The 21954-nt window shown below is 41.5% G+C and overlaps 2 protein-coding genes across 11 annotated transcripts in view; one reads left to right on the plus strand and one right to left on the minus strand.

Annotated features, from left to right (window-relative positions):
* Positions 1-546: 546 nt before the first annotated feature.
* TMEM74B (transmembrane protein 74B) lies at positions 547-12714 on the minus strand. Of its 3 annotated transcripts, none has more exons than XM_072110818.1 (2): positions 12578-12714; positions 547-2425 (listed from the first exon to the last, which is right to left on the minus strand). In XM_072110818.1, the coding sequence occupies exon 2, from the start codon at positions 2375-2377 to the stop codon at positions 1697-1699; it is 681 nt and encodes a 226-aa protein (XP_071966919.1). In that variant the 5' UTR covers positions 2378-2425; positions 12578-12714; the 3' UTR covers positions 547-1696. The 3 variants fall into 3 exon arrangements, with proteins under 3 accessions (XP_071966919.1, XP_071966920.1, XP_071966918.1); XM_072110819.1 differs by having other exon boundaries at positions 12557-12688; XM_072110817.1 differs by lacking the exon at positions 12578-12714 and adding an exon at positions 4503-4657.
* Positions 4692-21954, plus strand: part of RAD21L1 (RAD21 cohesin complex component like 1) — a 66115-nt gene continuing 48852 nt past the window's right edge. The window contains exons 1-2 of one of the 8 annotated variants that reach the window (XM_072110808.1): positions 4692-4774; positions 4858-4999. The gene's annotated coding sequence lies outside the window, so the exon portion shown is untranslated. Of the gene's footprint in view, positions 4775-4857; positions 5000-9368; positions 9502-12150; positions 12232-14541; positions 14706-14761; positions 14784-14892; positions 14915-14936; positions 14965-21954 lie in introns of those variants that run through there. The other 7 variants (XM_072110806.1, XM_072110807.1, XM_072110809.1 and 4 more) reach the window with 7 other exon arrangements.

Genomic DNA, 21954 nt, shown 5'->3' on the forward strand with positions numbered 1-21954 from the left:
TGCTTAAAAACGACCCAAAAACGGGTTCAAAATGCCACGTATGCTGCCAGCCTTAGGGTTATGGCACACGTGACGTTTTGAACCAGTTTTTGGGCCGTTTTTAAGCAGTCCGTTAAAAAACGCACATGTGTTTTTTGAACACGCATCCGTTTTTGACAGTTTTTTTCCCAATTATCTTAATTAAGATAATTGGAAAATGGACAAAAACGGTCAAAAACAAATGCATTTTCAAAATGGACTGCTTAAAAACGGCCTAAAAAGGGGTTTCAAAATGCCACATGTGCCACCACCCTTAGGGCGCTGTCCCACGTGGCGTTTTAAACGCATCCAAAATAAAAGTGGGAGGAGAGTCTGCCTTAAACGCATATGCGTTTTGGATGCATTAAAATCGCGAGAAAAACGTCGCGTGGGAAGGCGCCCTCACAAAGTTTCTTGTAGTCACCAGTACTATTTTTCCACAGTTTGTTAAAGTTAAAGTTAGTTACGGTACTGTTTAGTAATAGAATTAAATACACTGCAGGGCTGAGCATGCATCAAGTGTGACACTTCTTGGATGGCTAACCTTTGACCCGTTTATTTGTGCCATAATTTCAGTACATTTGAAACTTCATTCTACTGGTGTGCAAAATATGTTTACAATCACAAGCATGTGTACTATTTTTGGGTTAAAAATTAAGCCATTTTACTCAGAAAATGTTCCACATTTTATTTTTTATTCTCAGATGGTTGTGAAACACAAAATCATCACCTAGTCCAGCCTTTTACGCCTGCTGTCAATGATGTACAACAATGGATGACCTCAACCCTGCACCTGAAAGCTCAACCTTGGCGAATAAATCGAATTATTTTATCTTATTCCTTTTGCTGATAATTCAGTAATATTATAACATTAGATGGGATGTGTCGAACATTCACGTAGATTTTTCTGCAACATGACCTAGAGAAAGTAAATGTATCTATCCTGCATCTCCCATTGGGCTACAGATCCACCATTAGGCCTATCACTGGCGTTGCCAGTTAATTGTATGCCTAAAGAACAGTAATGTTCTGGCCTAAACTGGACTCAAAACACCACAGGGATCTATGATGTGATTAGGTGTAGTTCCATGATGTGATATGATTATAGTATTGGTTGAGAATATTGTGATGAAAAGCAGATCTCATTTTTATGTTGGCATCTGAAAGACTGATCTTAAATGAGGCCATCTGTTGATGCACATTTCAGATTGCTTTGAATTATGTCAGCAATTGTGATTCTAAAGGAATTGGGTTGAACAGAAAACCGTGTGAAAAACGACAATTAATGGCTCCTGCATAATGCAGAATAAAAATATTCAGACGATAAATAAAACAATTACTAAGCCAAGTCTCTGGTTTGTTATTTACCAGGGATCTGAAACTGAACATTCTACACCAGAAATGGGTGCAATAGTGTTGAGCTGCAAGTTACAGCAAGTACAGTGGTTTGGTATGATGCAACTTGCAGTTCCAGTACAGCAGATGAAGGCTTTTGATTGACTTCTTCTGTGTTGTTGCTGCCCTTCCCCCTTCAACGTTTCTGAAATTGGAACAGCAGGGACCTCTGAGGAAGCAAATAATCTGACCTCATTAAACATTAATACCACCGTACCATAATAATTCACTCATTTCTAATGTTTAACCCCCTGCATTCCTGTTGTAACTGATTGTAGTACATTCAAGGCTCATGTTGATGCTGGATAACATGATTTGTTAATTCAAGTACTTCATGTTCCACCAACACCTGTCCACCCTCTGAAGTCATTTGTCTCATCCTTAAGTTGAGGGAGCCGTATTTTGTCCTTGGTCCTCTGGCTGTGGTGAATTTCCTCCTGCGGTACAGCTCCCCTTTACATATAGAAACCATGAGTAGCATAGAGAGGAGTGTTCCTCCCAAAGTCAGCAAGCCTAGCCCAGCAATAATACACTTGTCTAGGTGGGAGCCAAGACGGGCATAGTACAGTTCCAACCTCTCCATCTCTCGTGCTGATACCGAATCTGGACTGATTCGTACTTCTCGTGGTATGGTGTATGCCACAGCCACAAGTACTATGCCACTGACCAACAAAACCAGCGAACAGATAAAACCATAATCCACAGAGTGTGTTCCTGTCTCTACTTCTGGACTGTCCTCAGATTGGGGAGATCCGTTCTCTTTTGCTGCCCATCCCCTCACCTCAGACAATGGGCTCACACCTTGGATGCCCTGTGGATCCTGGCCAAAAGTCGTTTCCCCAATCTCCTCATAGGATGGGTTCTCAAATCCTCTGATAGTAGCTGAGCTCTCAAGATAGGTGTGGTCATCAGCACCATGTCTTTTACCAATATCGTTTAGCTCCAAGGTGTTTGAAGAAGCCATTTATGGATTCTGGTTCTGTTCATCCTGATCTTGCAGAACTTTATCAGACTAGAATTTGGTAGGAAGAGAAACTGTTTAGAAAATTGTGCATAAAATACAATATATATATAAGAAATATCAAAATTAAGAAAATTTATTTCTGCACAGTTGCAAGGCCAGCTCCAGCTCAATTACTCTTGCTGCTAGACCAAGCCTATTCATAGAGCTTATTAATTACATTTTTATTACTATTGAACTCTATTTATATCTACATTTATTTAGAGGAACCACATGTGGGAGGAAGAATACTGATGTCAGAAATACCGGTGACAAATCTTACTATATTACATCTTCTGAAAACCACCCTGAAGCTACTTTTTAAAGCAACTATTATGCATGATATTTTGCATCAATACTTGGAAGCCTAGACCAGGAGTGGCTCCTACACAAGCAACAGCTATAAGCTTTAAGCCTATTGCCTACAAGCGAATTTGGTCTGAGAGACTTCAGTGCACTTGGGGGGGGGGGGGGGGATTTCCTGGATCAAACCCCGAATCACTGAACTCAACATGTCAGCTCAGTGGTCTAGGTTCAATCCTGGAATTTCCACAGGGGCACAGAACGAGAATCTCAGATTGAACTCGCTTTTGGGCAATGGGCTTTAAAAGCGGAGATCAACAGAGATCAATGCCCACCATAATGATGAGTTCATGGCGTGGCACTCGTCACACCTGTGATAACCGAACAATGTGCAACAGCCCTTCATCAGGATGAAGGATTGTAAACTAAGTACATTTACATGCTGGTGTGTGTCCCCTCTGGCAGGATTCACTCTACTTAACGCTTCTAATGCCCTTATTTTTAAGAAAAAAAGGCTTTATGCAAATTAGCCTAAGGGGCTCAAGGCTCCATTAACACCCCAGGCATTTGCAATATTTTGTTTTATTTATTTATTTTATTAATTTTAAAAGCCTTTTTGTTTGTAAAAACCAGTACATAAGAAGCTCAAAGAAGAGCAGATCCTGACAGAGGGGGAATACACCAGTTTGTAAGTGTGCTTGGTTTACAATCCTTCATCCTGATGGTAGATGTCCTTTAATATGGAGCTATACAGCCTCAATGTGTTGGTGTCCCAGTCCAGGATGCTGTTTGTATTAAAAGATTCTTGCCTGGAAGCCAGCACAAAATAATCTGCATTGAACAATAAAGTTTCATACATTTGTTTAGGTGCTGTATACAACTTGGAGGTTATATTGAGATATTGTCAATTGCTAATTCGGTGTCATTCAGTAAGAACAAAACCTCCTGACATTAAAAAATTGCTTTAATATACTATTCCTACCGGTTATGAAATCTAAACCTTCCTGATCATTGAATATATGTAAAGGAGTGTTTTGGTAATAGTAGCCAAACACACACGGTTAGCAATAGTCTGCTGAAAATTCTGGTACATATTCAATATGAAAATATGATGCAGTCACAAATATCAGACCCACAGTCGGTATGATGGACTTGATCTATCATGATAGATCCCTTTGATACTGGTTGAGACCAAACAACTAAATTTGTGGTTGTGATACAGCTGCTAAAATTTAGCTGAATGAGACCCAAATCACCCACATGAAAAGATATGTCACTGAAAATATGCAGAAGAGGTAATATGTGTCTCCATTGTATAGTCTCTTACCATGAGTGCACCATCATCAATGTACCTCTGCATGTCTGTGGCCCTGGTTGTGTTCTCACAGTATAAACAATACATCTCAGACAAGGTGTGACCTGTGGAAAGCAGGTATCACCAAATCCTACCCTTCATTGTAAGACACTGATTTATCTTTATTTACATTCAGATAAATTATATGCATATGTGTGACCTGATACGTGCATCATTATCGAGGCATAAGATGCTGACAGCCGAGCACATAGCCCTGAGCCGAGGAGCTGTCCCTTCAGCACCACACACTCCACAGCCACACAGCAGCACATCGCACTACACGGAGCTCCACATCTCCTATACGGAGTGTGTGTACACAGCATTCATACCCCAGCCATCAGCCCCTGTGCTCCGAGACAAAGGCTGCAACTTCTCATTGTAGACTACAATCACATCCCCCAACAGCAGACGCTGATGCGCCCTGACACTGACCTGTGCGCACCCCGACAGTCGGTGGCACGCGGCGCCGGGCGCAGGAGGGGGCAGGCGGAGGCACAGGCAGCTCTGGCTTTGCCTTGAGAGATGTGCTGTAGGTTACATCTCGTATTGAATGAGCCAATACATCGTCTCCATCATGGACCATGTGGGAGGAGACAGATGTCACAGCGCCCTCCATCGGACAGTTTTAGCTGTAGTGTCACAGTGTCCTTAACGGCCAACGCCATCTTAAAGCCCCCACTGCAGTTTGGGCACATAATGAGTTGGTAAAACTGACCCGCTGGGGTGTGGTGTTAGACATTTAGATAGATGCCTCTTTCATTTAGCAGATGTATCTTATCCTCTACAGATGCCCAGGTACCCCTGAAGTGGGGACCCCATGACTTCAGTGACATTCAGGAGGTTCACTGCCCTGGTAGCTGGCAGAGTTGCACAGATTCTTTATGGAGATGCCACTGGAACCCGCCCTGTCCTGGCTCAGAAGGGAGCTGGTAAGATCAGTGCTGGGGATGGGTCATTCACCATCTCACGATGCTGCAATCACATTTCATCTCTATGATGTAGTAAGATTATACACCCACCCAATCCTTGCACACACAGCTGTTGAAAGGGAGGAGGCATCATCCGACCTAATAGGAAGCAGATAATCAGGAGGCACAGCAGAGAATGCAAGCAAGAAAGAGGAGGCTGAAGATGTAATAATGTAGAAAAAGGAGGCTGAGGATGCAGTGATGTAAATAAAGGAGCCTGAGGATGTAGAAAGGAGAGACTGAGGATGCAGTGATTTAAATAAAGGAGAGTGAGGATGCAGTGATCTAAATAAAGGAGAGTGAGGATGCAGTGATGTAAAAAACGGAGGCTGAGGATGTAGTGACGTTAATAAAGGAGTCTGATTATGCAAGGATGTAAATAGAAGAGGCAGAGGATGCAAGGATATAGAAAGAGGAGGCTTAGGTTGCAAGAATTTAAATAGAGCCCATGACAATGTAGAAAGAGGAGGCTGATAATGCAAGGATGTAGTAGGAGAAAGCAGAGAATGTAAGGATATAAAAAGAGGAGGTTTAGGATGCAAAAATGTAAATAGAGGAGACAGATAATGTAGAAAGAGGAGGCTGAGGATGCATGGATGTAGAAAAAGGAAGCTTCGGATTCATAATGTAAAAAGAGGGAACTGTGAATGCAGAGAATACAGAACAAGAAGGCTAGGAATGCTCACTGATCCATACGATTTTATTGTACCACAGACACATCAACTATGACATTATCATAGAGTGGAGAGGCTTTCATCTACCTCCTCCTTTTCCCCCTGTTCTGTATCCTAGTCTGAAATGCGCATCCAGGATCAGAGGCTCCTGGCACAGCTGAGGAACCTACATGCAATGATCCGGGAGTACAGGCTTGAATCTACATACTGGTTCAGTGAGCGCCATATTCAGAAGTTTCATGGAGTCAGAGGTCGTTCCACATCAGACGATTTAAGCCTAAGTGTGCACAAGAAAAATGGATCTCCATCTGCTTTACCAATGGTTCTCAGAAGAAATTCTGTCCCTTAGGCCTCACCTCTAAATGGGTCACATGAGATAAAAGACGTTTTCCCCCTAGAAACAGTATAATACAACGAAAAAGAGAACAGTCATGCTATTTCTGGTCAGGAAATATTATTTTTTATACAGACCCTGACCTACAGGGGTGCAGTTTCAGACCGGGTTTCCTTGGGTTCACCCTCCTTGTAACGTCCAAATGGATGAACTACTGGGGCTTATTGTTGCATAGAGCCTGGTAGGATCTTATGGTACTCTGGTGGGCCAGTCCACCTCTGCAGGGTTGTGAGTATCCAGAAACTAGGAGACCTATATGGAATCCCTTCTCAGCAAGAGAAGATTATCTCTATGAATAAGTTTTTTACAGATTTTGCAGTGGAGTACAGCAACTTCAATTACACTTTCAGTTAGAGTTATGGTTATTATTGTATAATTCATAGATAAATATTTTCTTTCTTCCCAAAATAGTACCCAACTGCTGTTTAACATCATAGGGCTGAACTGCAACACAATGTAAAACATGTGGACATTTGTGGAACTGTTTTTGTGAAAAAATAGAAGACAAAATTAAAATATCCCTTTAACTCTGTGACATGCTATCACTTATACACTTTACACTGCATAATGCGGATGTTTCCGGCAGAGAAGCTGTGACAGTGTCATCACATGCAGGTGCAGTTTATATACAATCCACAGCCTGCACCAGGGTGAGGCCACATTCACACGTTGCGTTTTGGTTATGTTTACATGGCATCTTGAAACGTATTACAACAGCTGACGAGAGGTGATTTGCCTAATTACATTACAGATCCAGTTTGTGTTTACAAAATGCAATGAAAATTCAAGGTTAAGATGTGTGTTAACAATACATCAACATGTGTTTTGTCAACATAATGTTAACACATGCTAACAAATGTTAAAGGGGTATTCCAGGAATCAGCATAATTCATAAACAAATGGCTCCTTAAAATATAAGCTTATTTGTAATTAGTTGCTATTTAAAATTTTGCTCCTGTTAGCAGAAAAATGCTGGTGACATAGACTGTAATGGAGAATTAACCCCTTAATGACCGCCCTATCGGGTTTATACGGCGGTCATTAAGGGTACTTCTTCTGATGCGACGCCTTTCTACGGCGGCGCATCAGAAGAAGTTTTCGGGACACCGGGTCTCGCTGGTGCCGGTGTCGGGCTGTGATATCACAGCCCAGACCCGGCACTAACACCCGGGATCGGAAAAACTCAGATCCCAGGTGTTTAACCCCTTGCACGCCGTGGTCAAGCATGACCGCGGCGTGCAAGTGTGTCCCCCGTGGATCGGACCCCCCCGGTGTGCTTACCGCGGGATCCGATCCCTCCTGCCGCTGCCCCGGGTTCCGACGAGTGACCCGGGGCTGTCGGCTCCTCTTCTCACCGGGTCCTAGCTTCCTGGCAGGACCCGGCTGTAAGTAACTGAGCATGCGCAGCATGCTCAGTTACTTTCACTATACACTGCAATACAAGTGTATTGCAGTGTAAAGGCTTGAATAAGCGATCGGATGATCGCTTATTCAAGCCAAGAAGTAGAAAATGTAAAAAAGTAAAAAAAAAAAAATTAAATCTTTTTATAATATAATTAAATAAATAAAATAAAAGTCCCATAATCTCCCCAGTAACACATAAAATGCAAATAAAGTATATAAAACACAAAACACGTACATATTTGGTATCACCGCGTCCGTATTAATATGTACAATAAATCTAAATCAATATTGAACCCGCTCGGTGAACTACGTAAAAAAAAAAACTCGAAAAACTTCCCATAATATACAATTTTTCATCAAACACCATCACAAAAAATGTTCTAAAAAGTGATCAAAAAAAGTTACGGTACCTAATATGATACGACTGAAAAGAACAACTGTTTTCGCAAAAAATAAGCCCTCAACCAGATCTGACAACAGAAAAATACAGAAGTTATGGCCCTGAAAACTTGTCAATAGTAAAAACAATGCGATTTTCTCCAATATTGGTTTTGCTCAGGAAAATTGAGCAAAATAAGAAAAACTATATAAATGAGGTATCACCGCAATCGTAGTGAACCAGAGAATAAAGATAAAATATTATTTTTACGTTACGGTGAGCGGGGGGGGGGGGGGGGGGAATGCTCACAATCCAAAATAAAAATTGATGATTTTGTTTGTGTCCCCCTTGAAATAGTTAATAAAATCTCATGAATAAGCTTTAGACTCCCAAAATAAATTATTTATACATTGTATCTCATCCCATAAAAAATAAGCCCTCATATGATCGCATTACCAAAAAAAATAAAAATGTATAGGTCGTACAATGTGACAATACAAATCTGCTGTGGATGGCGCCTCCATTCATTCTATACTCGGCCGTGCGCCCGTACAGCAGTTTACCACCACATATGTGGTATCAGTACACTCGGGAGGAATTGGGCATCAAGCGTTGCAGTGCGTTTCATCATTTAATTTATTCTGAAAATGTCAGTTTGGCCTAAATGAATGTATTTCCAAAAAAATTCCATAGTTTCTAAATCGCAGGTCCATATTTTTTAACCCATGTGAAACACTTAAAGGGTTAATGTACTTAATAGAAGTTGTTTTACATATGTTGAGGGGTGAACTTTCTATAGTGGGGTAATTTATGGGGTTTTACTATTATTTAGGCCTCTCAAAGTCACTTGAAAGCTGAGTTGTCCCTCAAAATGTGAGTTATGACAATTTTCATGAAAATAAGAAAAATCGCACCTAAAGTTCTGCACCTCATAACATCCTAGAAAAATGACCGGAAGCATAAATTATCATCCCAACATAAAGCAGATATTCTGTAAATGTTAATTATCAAACTTTTTGGGTAGTTTTACTTCCTGTCTGGAAAACAGAACATTTCAAACTTGGAAAATGAAGAATTTTTACAAACTTTTGCCAAATTTTCACTTTTTTTCAGAACGAAACGCAAAACTTATCACTTAAATTTTATAACTAACATGAAGTACAATGTGTCACGAGAAAACATTCTCAAAATCACCAGGATATGTTAAAGCGTTCCGAAGTTATAACCAATTATCGTGAGACATGTCAGATTTGAAAAATCGAGTCTGGTCATTGAGCTGAAAACTAGTGTCGGTGATAAGGGGTTAAAATGTTACTGGCCCTTTAATCAGTCTGTTAATTTCCTCCACGTGGTCCGTTGTAGAGCAGACACAGGACAGAAGATGGCCGCTGGTCACATGTCTACATCACAGGTCATGTGATCACCACTACGTTTGGCTGTAGTCGGTTGGTTGCAGCACAACCAGTATGGCCAGTGTTTTGGTGATGGCAGTTACACATCATTACTATGGTAACAGAGCAAGAAAGCACTGGGAGCAGAGCAAAAGAGGTCGGAGGAGTTACTGAGAACTAAAGGATCTTGGGACTTGTAGTTTCCAGTGGCAGCCATTTTGGTGATAACTTTAGAGAGGCCATAAAATTTTGTGAATCATAAAATCAAACTATTTAAGCTCCATTTTGTGACAAATGACATTAAGTTTTGTTACATTTCTTTATTTATAGCATTATGGGTTTTTGTGTCAGATGTTCATATTCCTGGAATACTCCTTTAAGCATAATGTAATTAGGCAAATCACTTCTCCTTGTCATGCATTTCAAAATGCAATGTGTGAATGCACCCTCAGGGATTTTTCTTTTATACAGTGCTTGAGTGGTTTATCTTGGTGGATTTGGTGCAAGCGAGTCAGCAGCTGACTATGTACCGTGTAGATAAACCCGGAGGCCGCGTTCACATGTTGCGTTTTCATTGCGTTTAAAACGTATTACAACAGTTGAGCAGAGGTAGATTTGCCAAATTACATTACTATTTACATTTGTTAACGCATGCATTAACAAAACGCATGCGTTAACGTATTGTTAACACATGTGTTAACATCACGTTTACAATGCATTTTGTAAACGCAAATGTTAACAGTAATGTAATTAGGCAAATCACCTCTCCTCAGCTGTTGTAATGCATGTTAAAATGCAATGAAAACACAACAAAAGCGTTTGAACGCGCCCTGAGGGTTGAACGCATAAAAACGTGGAAGGGGGTTTGTCCAAAATGCATGCATTTTATGCAGGCTATAAAACAGCTGAGGCACTCCATGGCTTTTAATTTATATACACTCCCGCTACAAGCCGCCTCCCGATCCCATTCAGGGAATTACGATCCAGGTAGTGACGCCAGAGCTGGGTTGTGAAGAGAGCAGGGCGTGTGCTCTCTCCTAGTTCGCCGCCCAGGAGCAGGAGAATGCTTGCAGCGGGGGCATGCATAAATTAAAAGCCGGGGAAGCAAAGAGGCGCTCGGACGCTGTCGGCCTGAGTGCCTCCGGCTGTTTGACAAAGTTATTATTTAATTAATGAACACATGCCAGAACACATGTTAAGAAACGGTCCCCCATCCCCTAGACCAGTGATAGCGAAGTTTTTGGCAGCCGAGTGCCCAAACTGCAAACACTGTGATGGGGATGGCACTCCAAGTATCATAGTTATATATTATGTAAGGAGCCTCTGCAATGTACTTTAACCCCTTAACGCTCTGCGCCGTAGCTCTACGGCGCAGAGGTATAAGGGATGTATGAAGAGGGCTCACGGGCTGAGTCCTCTTCATACAAAGGTGGGGGTTTTTGCAAAATGCATAAAACCCCCACCGCTAATAACCGCGGTCGGTGCTAGCACCGATCGCGGCTATTAACCCCCCCGTTGCCGCCGGCAAAGTCGCCGGCGGCATCTAAAAGACGGCGGCGCGCGGGCGCCGCCATCTTTTTTTCGATCGCCACGCCCCCGAACGTCATCGGGGGGCGGCGATCGGTTGCCATGGTAGCCTCGTGTCTTCTTTTGACACGAGGCTATCTGGCAGCTGCAGATTCGTTACAATGAGCCAGTGGCTCATTGTAATGAATATGCTGCAAAAATGCCATATATTGCAATACAGAAGTATTGCAGTATATGGTAGCAGCGATCTGACCATCTAGGGTTAATGTACCCTAGATGGTCTAAAAGATAGTGAAAAAAAAAAAGAAAAAAAAAAGTTTAAAAAATAAAAAAAATTAATAAAATATTAAAAGTTCAAATCACCCCCCTTTCCCTAGAACGGATATAAAACATAATAAACAGTAAAAATCACAAACATATTAGGTATCGCCGCGTCCCAAAATGCCCGATCTATCAAAATATAAAAACGGTTACGGCCGGCGGTGACCTCCGAGACGGGAAATGGCGCCCAAATGTCCGAAATGCGACTTTTACACCTTTTTACATCACATAAAAAATGAAATAAAAAATGATCAAAATATCGCACAGACCTCAAAATGGAAGCAATGAAAACGTCGCCTCATTTCGCAAAAAATGACCCCTCACACATCTCCGTGCGCCAAAGTATGAAAAAGTTATTAGCGTCAGAAGATGGCAAAAAATTTTTTTTCTTTTTTGTACACATTCGTTTAATTTTTGAAAATGTATTAAAACACAATAAAACCTATATAAATTTGGTATCACCGCGATCGCACCGAACCAAAGAATAAAGTAGGCGTGTTATTTGGAGCGAAGAGTGAAAGTCGTAAAAACTGAGCCCACAAGAACGTGACGCAAGAGACGTTTTTTTTCAATTTTTCCACATTTGGAATTTTTTTTCAGCTACGCAGTACACGGCATGTTAAAATAAATAACATCAAGGGAAAGTAAAATTTGTTACGCACAAAATAAGCCCTCACACAGGTCTGTACACGTAAAAATGAAAAAGTTATGGATTTTTGAAGTTGGAGAGCGAGAAATCGGCCGAAAAACCCTGCGTCCTTAAGGGGTTAATTATGCTCTCAGGACAGTATTAATGTTACACTGGAAGAAGGGACTCCTTCTATAACTTAGTTGCTTGGAGGTCTCATCCCTGGCACTGGGCTCATAAACTGTACATGTTTGTGTGTGTTCTCACCATGTGAAATTGACCTTAATATTCCACACCTACATGTTTTGGTCCCAAGAGTTCCTTGCTCATAAAGTGCAATAAAACCAACACCATTTACCAATCACAATGTCAGATTTTAAATTCCATTTCCCAGAAGTCTGCAGACAGGGTTCCCTGGAAAAACCCGGAGCAAGTGGGTATGTGAGAGAATATCTGGAGCAGTCCACAGCAGCAGGTACAGTGTATCAGTGCTCATAAAGATATCAATAAAGTAACTCCTTTAAAAAATGTCCCAAATTCACATAAAATTCATAGGACCCTCAGATGTAATTCATGCCAACAGTTATGTAGCATGGAGACACTGGTCATAGGTCACAATTATTTTATCTGACACTAGGAAATGGTACCGTTCACACCTGCAGATATCAAACATGTAACAAAGATGCTGGGCACAAAAGTCATCTTTCCTCCAACTGTAGAATCCTATAGGCTTCCATATTTACTACCCCTGTCACCACTTCTCAATGATCAACCTGCTAGTCCTTTACTACAGTACTTACTATACTTGCATGCTGACTCACAGAGTACATGTAGTAGTGCAGCATGCACAGCCTCTATGTTGGATGTGTGTTTTAGGTTTCCTTGTTGTGTGGCCAGTATCTCAGCCCTTGCATTTCTTGCACCTGATAGATCCTGTGTATTGCACCTGATGACTCACTGCTCTCTACCAGAGCTAGCGCCCCCTGTGCTGACGGCAGAATGACACCTTATAACAGAGGACACATAAGGCCGGCGCCTTTAACGCGAAACACCGGCGGCTCGTTCCCGATCGCAGGCGTTTCCATAGAAACGCCGATGCGATCGGGCTGAGGCCCGCCCCGGTGGGCGCGACTTTTTCTGCGTTTGCGTTTGCAAGCGCAGACAAAGCGCCCTGTGTGGCGCCGGCCTAAGGGTGAAGACACACATGGCGTTTTTAGGCCGTTTTTGGGCTGTTTTTAGTTAGTGCGTTTTAAGATCGTTAAAAAACGCATCCGTTTTTTAAAAACGCATCCGTTTTTTAAAAACGCATGTGTTTTTGTCTGTTTTTTATTGCGCAATTTCGGAAAAACTTTCAAAACCGCATGCGTTTTCAAACGCAGACAAAACCGCACCCACCGGGGCGAGCCGTGGCCCTTTCGCATCAGCGTTTCTAATTTAATGCAAAACACCGGCGGCTCGTTCCCGATTGCAGGCGTTTCCCTAGAAACACTGATGCGATCGGGCCACGGCCCACCCCGGTGGGTGCGGTTTTGTCTACGTTTGCGTTTGCAAACGCAGCCAAAACGCAACGTGGGACAGCGCCCTTAGGGCGCGTTCACACGTTCCGCTAGCGCCGCATTCATAACGCGACGCTAGCGCACAGGGGGCGGAGTTTTCCAGAGAAACGCATGCGATCGGGTTATTAATCGCATGCGTTTCCCGGGAAACGCATATGTGATCGGCCCAAGCCCCGCCCACTGTGCACTAGTGTCGCGTTATGAATGCGACGATAGCGGAATGTGTGAACGTGCCCTCAGGGTGAAGACACACGTGGCATTTTTAGGCCGTTTTTGGACCGTTTTTAGTTAAAAAACGCATACATTTTTGAAAACAGCATGCTTTTTTGAAACACGCATGCCTTTCTTGAAAACGCATGCGTTTTTGTCAGTTTTTCCGAAATTGCACAATTAAAAACGGACAAAAACGGATGCGTTTTTAAACGATCTGAAAACGCACTTAGTAAAAATGGCCTAAAAACGCCACGTGTGTCTTCACTCTTAGGCGGCAGTCACACGTACCGCTAGACGTCCGTTCATAACGCGACGCTAGCGCACAGGGGGAGGTCCTCGTCCCGAACGCACATGCGTATCCAGAGAAACGCATGCGATCGGCTTAACAATCGCATGCGTTTCCCTGGAAACGCTTGTGCGTTCGGGCCGAGGACCTCCCCCTGTGCGCTAGCGTCACGTTATAACTGACGCTTAGCGGTACGTGTGACCGCGGCCTTGTCCGTTTTTAATTGCGCAAATTCGCATTTTGAAATGCATTACAACAGCTGAGGAGAGGTCATTTGCCTAATTACATTACTGTTAACATTTGAGTTTAAGAAAATGCTATGTAAATGTGCTGTTAATACATGCATTTACATTTGCGTTTTGTTAACACATTGTTAATGCATGTGTTAACATAGCATTTACACTGCGTATGGAAAACGCAAATGTTAATAGTAATGTAATTAGGCAAATCACCTTGCGTTTCAAAACGCAATGAAAACGCACTATGTGACCGCACCCTTAGTGCAGCTTGCACTGTTCTTAGTAAATGTGCCCCATAGGGCTATGACACCAGGTAAATAATTTTAGAAGTGATTCTTCACCACTGTAAAGACCAGGGAGGGGAGATTTATCAGAAGTGTCTGAGCGCAGATCTGCTCTATTTGCCCATATCAACCAATCAGGGCTCAGCTATCATTTTCCCACAGATGTTTATAAAATGAAAGCTGAACTCTGATTGGTTTCCATGGGCAACTAGAACAGTTTTACCTCAGAAACTTCTGATGAATCTCATACATGTATTTTCACCATAATACTTTGAGTTGCTTTGGGTCTATTAATATATCTGCATTGATATAGTGCCTTTAGAAACATCATCACTGTGAGGAAATTCTTGCATTTATACTTTGGATGTGAGGTAATTCCTACATCACTATAAAATAAAGTAATATGCACATCTATGAGGTGACCATGAGAAAATATATGCCTCTATAAGGTAACGTAGATAATACCTGTATTGATGAGATAACTGTGTGGTAATACACATGTGTGGTGTAACCATGAGGTAATATGTGCAGCTATGAGAAGCCTTTTTGAAAATAACTGACTTTATAACATACATTTGAGGTAATACTTATATACATTAGGCACTATGAGTTAATATCAGCATCTTTAAGGTAAGAAACACATTTGTGATGTAACCATGAGGTGATATGTACGTTTATGAGGTGCCCATAAGAAAATACCTGCCTCCGTATTATAACTTTTAGATAATACCTCCGAGTAATTATCAGCATCTAGGAAGGTACCTTAAAGTAATACACATATTTCTGATATAACCATGAGGTAATATGCACTTCTATGAGGTGACCATGAGAAAATATCTGCCTATGTAAGGTAAAATTTTAGGTAATACCCAAATCTATGAAGTAATTCCTACATGTACAAAGCAACTGAAAGGCCCCATGCACATGACCATAAATGGCAACTGTGAACTTTCCACAAAAATGGCTAGTTTTGCGGTTGCATCACAAAAGGTCCTATCCTTCTCCGATTTGAGTCATGGCTGCTTAGCTTCCTATGGAGATGGGTAGCATGACCAGCCCCCATCTCCATCCGCCTAAAATGGATCACAAACTTCACCCTGTTTGTGGACTGTTTTTTGCACATATTAGAAATGCATGTAGCCTGAGGTCGGCGGCACACGTGGCGCTTTGAACCCGTTTTTTGGGCCATTTTTTAAGTAGTCCGTTAAAAAAAAGCATGCGCTTTTTTAAAACGCATACGTTTTTGACCCGTTTTAATTAAGATCAGAATGGAGAGGGGATTGGCTCAATCACATATGTGTTTCCAAATGCACGCAATCAGTAGCACACTGCTCTGGTTGACTGGCTTTTATACATGCAAGTCAGACACATGTGAATGCAGCTAAACGTATGATGCGCAATTATAAAATAATTATGAGGTAATAAACACATCTATGAGGTAGAACACACTTTTGTGATGTAACCATGAGGCAATATGCACATCTAGGAGGTCCCTCAGTAATGTCACTTTGAGGTAATACCTCCATTTGTGAGGTGAAGTAATTCCAGCATCTATAAAGAAACTATGATGTAATATATACAAAAAGAGTTAATTAGTCAGCAATAAACATATCTATGAGATGATTGGAACATAATACCATAACCTTAGTCTTTGAGATAACTACCTATTTGCCAACATTTGCTTGGCTCAGTTAGATGGGGGCGGCCATGGATGACTCATGTTGGCTCCTTACCTGTATTGTGTTAATAGGGACCGAAAGTATAGTTGTAGGTACCACTTACATACTGACCATGATAATTAACATTCAGTAGTTGGGGGTGCTGATATGTAAAACATTCTCGGAGCTCTTGTCACAAATCAAAGACAAAGATAATAATACTATGGATGAATAATTTTAGTATTTCTGGACACCACAAGCTGCTACTACTAGTGTGTGCTAGTCATTTCTTCATAGTTTATTGGATTTGACAAGCCTGGGAAAGAGACGTCTGAGGTAAAGAAGCCAGTAACACAGCTTACAGAAGTCTGTACAGCTGCACTCCACCATCTCCAGGCGAGCATCTATGGTATCTTAGGTGTCCCAAGAAGGAGGTGAGAATTGGGATCCATACACTTCAGCTGGTGGGTTCACAGCGCCCAGGCAGCAAGGTTTAGTGGGTTGTCCACACCTCTTAAGAAAGTGCCCAATATTTTTCTTAGTAAGCGGGGTCCTTCCTGGGGAGATAGGCTGCTGTTTGTAGGATGTCATAAGTAGTTTGCAGAAGTTTGTGTTTGGATGGCCAGATGTGTTTAACATGCAGTCTCCAGTGGCAGCATACGGTGGACCTGTAATACTTAGGTATGCAGGTCAGTTAGGAAGCAGGGGACAAGAAAATGTTGGGTTGGGCCAGATGGTGGTTCAGTGTCCAGTCTGGGGGTTTCAGTGGCCACAACCTGTGAGGGTGCTAGGCAAGAGGGTGCACCCTGGTTTGAATCAGTGAAAAAGTGCCGGAAAACTTCTCTGCACTTTTTTGTTAGACGGACACTATTGGAGAGGAGTAGGAAAAACAATTTTGTCAAATAAAAGCTGTGTGGCCTAGCATAAGATTGGATCATAGAGACATAGGCCTCTAGCTACATTTAACGGCGGGGGGATCCGGTGGTGGCCAGTACTTTCAATTGGTAACCAGGGGCTCTGATTTGTCAGAGCACTCAGAGGGATCTCAAAAAGTGTTTTGTTTTACCTTTAATAAGGGGACCAGTAAATTTGGTACAAAATGCAAACTTAAGCATGAGTGCTCTTCTTGTAGGGAGGCTCACAGGTCAACAATGCTGTTGGACACTATGGGGCAGATTTATCAAGCTGTTTGAAAGTCAGAATATTTCTAGTTGCCCATGGCAACCAATCACAGCTCAGCTTTCATTTTACCAGTGCTCATGAATATTTTAAAGGGGAGCTGTGATTGGTTGCCATGGGCAACTAGAAATATTCTGACTTTCAGACAGCTTGATAAATCTGCCCCAATGCGGCTTATTTACTAAGTGTCCCGCGGCCACATTTTTGTCGAGTTTCCCGACATTTCGGGCATCACACCAGGGATTATGTTGCATGCGATCGTTTTGCGTTGCAATCGCGCTGGCTTTCACACAACACAAATCAGGGGAGGGGCCATCGGACCATCCGACGGATTTGGACTACGCGCAGGATTTAACAATTCAATTTGTGTCGCAAGCAATGCACTTACATACACCGGGAGGAAGATGGTGAACTCCAGCGGACCTGATCGGGGAAGCAACACATGCAGGAAATCGGGTGCACGATCTTCATGAATCGCGGCAGATGGGCATTCCGGCAGATGTTCCGGATCAGGGATTGCACAGGGACCGGGTGATTAAATGTGCCCCAATGCATCTGCATCTAAGTATGTACCCGAAGAGAGATGGGGAGGCGTTATTGATTAAGGGGATTAGTGAGATCCTTTTTAGGTGATACTGGTGGGGAAACTTAGTGCTAAAAAAGAAACCTAACAAGTTTAGGCTTCTTCCACATTTATCATTTTCAAAAAAGGGAATTCAGAAAAATGATGGTATTGATCTGGAACTGTGGTCTATGGTGTACACCTCGTTCAATTTGGCTTTGCCTTTGGGTAAAGGATTATGGCCGAGGACCATTATTGGCCGAGTTGGACATAGAAGCGTCCTTCCACTTACTGAGATTGCATCCTGAAAGTGTGCATCTATTATGTTGTGTTTGGGAGGAAAGGTTTTATGTCAACAGATATTCTCCAATGGAGTGTTAACTCTCTTGCACATATTTTGAGAGATTTAGTACATTTATTGAGTGGGTGGTGAAGAAAGAGACTATTGGGCAGCCATTATTGGGATGATTTTTTTGTGCCCTCCTGATTCTAACGTGTGATTACACGTGATGTAACAGGTGGCGAAGCATTTCAGAATACCACTGGCAATGGAAAAAACATTCCTAGGCATCACTATAGATACAATGGCAATGGAATGCAACTTGCAAATGAATAAGCAGCTTGATATACAAAAGGAGGTCACAAGAGAAAAAGGTGACACTTAGAGAACCACAGTCTACCTTAGGTAAACTAAACTCTGCATACCATATTATGCCCATGGGGAGAGCTTTCAACAGATGTCTGGAGGCAGTTACTGGAGGGGTCTCCCTGCTACATCACTACATTCGTACATGGGTAAGGAACTACAAATGACTTGGCGGTGTGGGCACAGTTAGAACATTTTTTGGAATTGGCATTGATGATGGAGGAGTAGGAGGACGTGTTTCCTATGGGTTTTTTTGGATACTGCCCATCAGGTGGTAGTATATAAAAAAGTAAACACAACCACTGCAGCCGTTGTATGCAGGAGACCTCTATTATCATCCTATATTTCTGGTGTTTTTTTATACAATTGTATCTGTACTATATATGTTTTACATATTTTATATATACTTATATAGATTATATTTTTATATGTACTCCTTTATAATGTGGTAACTATAGTGCTCACATATGTGTTTTATTGTGAAGTATTTATTAGTGCGACTATTCTCTTATGTATGTGATGCATCAGACTGTTTTATGTATTGGCACTTTAAGTTCAATATCATTTACAAAGGCTCTGCATGAAGCAATAGTCTGCAGGTGTTAATGGTTTGTCACCGGTTACTGTTCATCGCTCATATTTCCAGCGTGTAGGTGTTGTCACGACAACACCAACTTCCTGTGCAGAAAGTCGTCATTAAGGGCACATTCTCAAATTGGGTTGACTTCACAGTGGAGTGCCACGGGGGTCAGTATTGGGGCCACTTCTTTTTAATATTTTTATTAATGACCTTGTAGTGGGTTTACACAGTCAAGTTTCAATATTCGCAGATGATACTAAGCTGTGTAAAGTAATAAATACTGAGGCCGATAGTTTAGAATTACAGAGGGATTTGTGGAAGCTTGAGGAGTGGGCAGAGAAATAGTTGATGAGGTTTGATGTAGATAAATGTAAAGTTATGCACTTGGGCCATGGAAACAAAAAGTATAATTGTGTTCTAAACAGTCAATTACTTGGTAAAACTGGAGCTGAAAAGGACTTGGGGGTATTGGTGGATGGTAAACTTAATTTTAGTGACCAGAGCTAGGCGGCTGCTAAAGCAAATAAAATTATAGGATGTATCAAGAGAGGAATAGATTCTCATGATAAAGACATAGTTTTGCCCTTATACAAATCCCTCGTCAGACCACACATGGAATATTGTGTACAGTTTTGGGCACCAGTGTATAAAAAGGATATAGTAGAGCTGGAACGGGTGCAGAGGAGAGCAACCAGGATTATTAGGGGAATGGGGGAACTAGAATACACTGACAGATTAAAAAATTTGGGATTATTCAGTTTAGAAAAAAGACGACTGAGTGGAGACCTCATTACAATGTACAAATACCTGAACGGACAGTACAAGGATCTCTCCAAAGATCTTTTTATACCTAGGCCTGTGACCAGGACACGGGGGCATCCTCTACGCCTAGAGGAAAGGCGATTTTACCATCAACATAGACAAAGGTTCCTTACTGTAAGAGCAGTGAGACTATGGAACTCTCTGCCGCAGGAGGTTGTTATGGCGGACTCTATGTACATGTTCAAGAGAGGCCTGGATACCTTTCTGGAGAGAAAAAATATCACGGGTTATGGGGATAAAACATTTATTTAATTCATAAAGGTTGGACTTGATGGACTTTGAGTCTTTTTCCAGCCTTATATACTATGATACTATGCCTGTCCGTTTTTTGAGAAAGGGTCTGCGACCCGAAACACGTTAAGGGGACAATTATTATTATTTTGTATTGTATATTACCATCTACCGTTTTATCCTTTATTGTTCGTTATGATCTAAAATAAACTAATCTTTTTTCATTACGACCCTAATAGAGGTCTCCTGCATACAACGGCTGTAGTGGTTGTGTTTTCTAGCGCCCCACGATAACTCTCACACTGTTTACTTTTTATGTTTTTATGAACCACAATTTTTTTTGTTTTGCATCTAAAAATGGCCCCATTGACTTTAATAGGAAATATGGCTATGTATGTAGTCACCATATTTTGCACTGACCGTCAGACTGCAAAGTAAAAGATAGAACATATTTTTTGCAGTTTTTGCTGTACAGTCTCTCCAAAAAAGTCTGTGGGAGTACTAAAAAATTGGCAACATATGGTGTTGTTTCACTATATATGACCCCTTTTGCTCAGGAGTTGGCCAAGTCACATGGATGCCATGGGTGCGCATAAGGACAGTTTACTATGACATATGGGTTACATACGGGTGACATGTAGCCCGTTTGTGCATCAAGAAAACACCCGCAAAAATGGGACCACAAAATGCATACGGCTGTGTGCATGAAGCCTATGAAAGATCTATTGGGTAAAGGACAAGGGGAGAGTTATCTGTGGTGTATGGTTGTTAATATGCCCGTTGCAATGTGCTTGTGTGTCGTGATCTGGTGCCAGATGGCTGGCCCCTTTATGGTGATGGATTGTTCTAATCATGCTACTAGTTAAGGCAGGTATTGAATAGATATCTTTTAACCCCTTAACGCTGAAGCCACTTTTCACCTTCCTGACACGGCCCATTTTTTAAAATCTGACATGTGTCTATTTAAGTGGTTTTGGAACGCTTTAACATATCCAGTTGATTTTGAGATTGTTTTTTCGTGACACATTGTACTTCATGTTGGTTGAGAAATTTAATCAATATGTTTAGTATTTATTTATGAAATAAATGGAAATTTGCCAAAAATTTTGAAAAAAGCAATGTTTTCAAAATTCTAAATTTTCTACTTTTTGGAAAGTTAGTCATATCACTAAAAAAACTTGATAACTAACATTTTCCATATGTCTGCTTTAACTTGGCAACATCTTTTCCTTTTTTTAGGATGCTAGGAGGATTATAACTTTAGGTGCAATTTTTCAGATTTTCATGAAAATCATCAAAACCTACTTTTGGAGGGTCAGTTTAGTTAGAAGTGACTTTATAAGGCCTACATGATAGAAAACCCCCACACATGACACCATTTTAGAAACTACACCCCTCAAAATATTCAAAACAACCTTTGGGAATTTTTCTAACCCTATGAGCGTTTCATGAGGGTGAAAGATAAATGAAAGTGAAATTACAGAAATGTAATTTTATCTTACACCCCTTGGAGAGTTTAGCAACGTGTAATTTGTGTATTTGCCCCAACAGGTGTTTGATTCAATTAGGCCCCAAAAGGGAAAAAAGGTGAAAATGTTCTCAAAAAAGTCACTTTTATCCCAAATTTTTGTAAGCCACAAGGGATAAAAGATGAAACAATCCCCATAAATGTGTAAAACTATTTCTCCTAAGCACAGAACTGCACCACTTTTGCATATAAAGTGTTGTATGGGTACACAGTAGGGCTCAGAAGGGAAGGAGGGGCTTTGGCCTTTTAGAAGCCAGATTTGACAATCATCCTTTACATGTGTCAGGATGCATTTGGAGAGCCCTAGTGGTACCAAAACAGAGGGGAACCCCAACAAATGTCACCATTTTGGAAAGCACACCCCTTAGAGAATTTAGCAGGGTGTAATATGAGTATTTGTCCATGTAGGTGTTT

This window comes from Engystomops pustulosus, chromosome 6 (assembly GCF_040894005.1).
Source record: "Engystomops pustulosus chromosome 6, aEngPut4.maternal, whole genome shotgun sequence".
In the NCBI taxonomy this organism is placed as follows: Eukaryota; Metazoa; Chordata; class Amphibia; order Anura; family Leptodactylidae; genus Engystomops; species Engystomops pustulosus.

Coding starts and splice junctions, on each gene's coding strand:
- TMEM74B (XM_072110818.1), bottom strand. CDS start 2,377: ATGGCTTCTTCAAACACCTTGGAGCTAAACGATATTGGTAAAAGACAT.